The sequence below is a fragment of the Gadus macrocephalus genome, chromosome 3, assembly GCF_031168955.1.
Source record: "Gadus macrocephalus chromosome 3, ASM3116895v1".
Classification (NCBI taxonomy): Eukaryota; Metazoa; Chordata; class Actinopteri; order Gadiformes; family Gadidae; genus Gadus; species Gadus macrocephalus.
The window spans coordinates 23,125,552-23,128,132 of NC_082384.1; the positions used below are offsets into that span (position 1 = coordinate 23,125,552).

General features: G+C 56.9%; 1 protein-coding gene across 1 annotated transcript in view; it reads left to right on the top strand.

The window, feature by feature from the left end:
* Window positions 1-492: 492 nt before the first annotated feature.
* Window positions 493-2,581, top strand: part of LOC132454183 (proline-rich protein 36-like) — a 21,637-nt gene continuing 19,548 nt past the window's right edge. The window contains exons 1-3 of the mRNA XM_060047401.1: window positions 493-707; window positions 956-1,271; window positions 1,445-1,708. Coding sequence (XP_059903384.1) covers window positions 493-707; window positions 956-1,271; window positions 1,445-1,708 — 795 coding nt within the window. The remainder of the gene's footprint in view (window positions 708-955; window positions 1,272-1,444; window positions 1,709-2,581) is intronic.

Consider the following 2,581-nt stretch of genomic DNA (forward strand, 5'->3'; position numbering starts at 1 on the left):
TGGGACCATATGAATCAAAACAGTTGACTCCTTATAACAAACACTCATGTGGCGGCTCTACGTGATGTTGGTGTGACTCCGCCGTCGGCGTGTGAGTGTGTGCATGACTGGGTGAACGTCGGGGCCATGGCGTGAAGCGCTTTGGATCAGAGCGCTGTACGAACGCAGTCCGCCGACCGACCTCCTGTTGGCGCGGGCTAGTAAAGACCGGTTCCGTCCTCCCGTCTCCCGCAGAGCTGTGGAGCGTCCTGCCGGAGCAGAGCGCCGTGGCACGTCGGCGGCCCCCCCCAGGGATGACGGCCCCCCCCGCCCCCCGCCTGTCTGGCGCTGCGCCTCCACACCTCGGAGGACCCCAACGGCAACGCCTTCGCCTCCCCCTGCTCCGGCTCCTCCTCCTGCTCCTCCTCCTCCTCCTCCTCCTCCTCCTCCTCCCGCTCCTCCCCTTTCCCCGGCGAGGCGTCCCCTGATTCGCCGAGCAGCCCGAGCGACCGCATGCTGGCGGTCGCCGTGACGACGGCGGCGGCGGCGGCTGCGGCGGCCGCCCGCGGGCCCGAGGAGGACGGTGGCGCGGCGGGGGCGTGGCTCGACGACGCCTCGCTGTCGGTCTACCTGGACGCCCGCAGCAGTGCCCGCACCTGGAGCGACCGCAACCTCAACCTGCTGGTCGCCATCGCCGCCGAGACCGCCCCCGGCCCCCGGTCGGCACGGCAACCACGCGGGCGACGACCTCAGCACGGGGAGGGGCGGCTGCCCCTCGCCCGACTCGGACGCCACGGAGATCCCGGCCGACGACGACGACGACGACGACGACGACGACGATGATGACGAGGATGATGATGATCATGATGACAATGATGCTGATGTGGCGGGCGAAGAGGAGTCCTTGTTCCTGTCGGCGAGCTCTGAGCCGTCTCTGGAGGCGTCCAGCGGGACCCAGTCGAGGCCCCTGAGCGAGGGCCCCCCCCATCCCGGGCGCCTCCTGCTGCCTGCTGTCCCCCGCCACCCCCCCTCCCCCCTCCTCCTCCTCCTCCTCCTCCACCAATCAGCTTCCAGACTCCAGGCTACCGGAGCCTGCGGGGTGTGAGGGGTCCTTAAAGAGCGCCCCCCCGCAGACAGCGCCAGAGCAGCCGAGGCGGGGCCCGGCAACGGCCCCCACGGCGGCTAAACCAGCCAATCACGTGGCACGGAGGGTCAGAAAGCCGGACCTGAGGCACATCAAGGCCAAGGTGGTGTCCAGAGCCGCCCCTTCTGCAGCCAGACCGTCCAATCAGGTAATCAGCAGGACCGCCTTGTGCATCATTAGGTTAATATATATCATGTTTATTCACGCATAGAATCATCTTTGTGTTTATAACTAAGTAATAGCTTCACGTTCAAGAGGTCGAATATATCAACGTTAAAAATGACCTGGGAACACCGGCTATTTGTAATCTGTTGCCTACAGAGACCGCCAGCCAATCAGAGGAGAGCTATTCCACGGAAGGAGGAAGTGCACGGCAATGGAGAGAAAGGTCAAAGGTGGGCCGCGGGCGGGGTCAAGACGAGAACCTCGCCCTGCCGCTCCGTCCAATCAGAGGAGAGGAGGAGCACGCTGGCCAATAGGACGCTCTCCGGGTCCGCCAGGTCTGATCTGGGGCCGGAGGTCGCGGAGGTGCCGACTGTGGCGAACGGCGTAACCATGACAACGCCGGACACGCCCCCCGGGCAGGTGAGCGATGCCTGAGTGACATCGTCAGAAGGCTATATAAGGTCCTCAAGTACGGGTTGTACTATTATTATACTATATTTATAGTGCAACCTGTATTGTACCATACTATTATCACATATACTATTGTCAGACTGTCGGCCAGTCCGGTTACAGTGTTCCCAGTCCAGCCTGGTAACAGTGGTCCCAGTCCAGTGGTTCCCTTCCCACCAGGGCTACTCAAGATTGACTCCACTCACAGCCTTAAGAGGTAGAAATTAAAAGCCAGTATAAAACGATACACATTGTATATACACAGTATCTATACGCACAAACTGTTCAGAACAAACTACACACAGACACTGTATCTATACACACAAACTGTTCAGAAAAAACTACACACAGACACTGTATCTATACACACATGTTGTTCAGAACAAACTACACGCAGACTGTATCTATACACACATGTTGTTCAGAACAAACTACACGCAGACTGTATCTATACACACATGTTGTTCAGAACAAACTACACGCAGACTGTATCTATACACACATGTTGTTCAGAACAAACTACACGCAGACTGTATCTATACACACATGTTGTTCAGAACAAACTACACGCAGACTGTATCTATACACACGTGTTGTTCAGAACAAACTACACGCAGACTGTATCTATACACACATGTTGTTCAGAACAAACTACACGCAGACTGTATCTATACACACATGTTGTTCAGAACAAACTACACACAGACACTGTATCTATACACACAAACTGTTCAGAAAAAACTACACACAGACACTGTATCTATACACACATGTTGTTCAGAACAAACTACACACAGACACTGTATCTATACACACGTGTTGTTCAGAACAAACTACACGCAG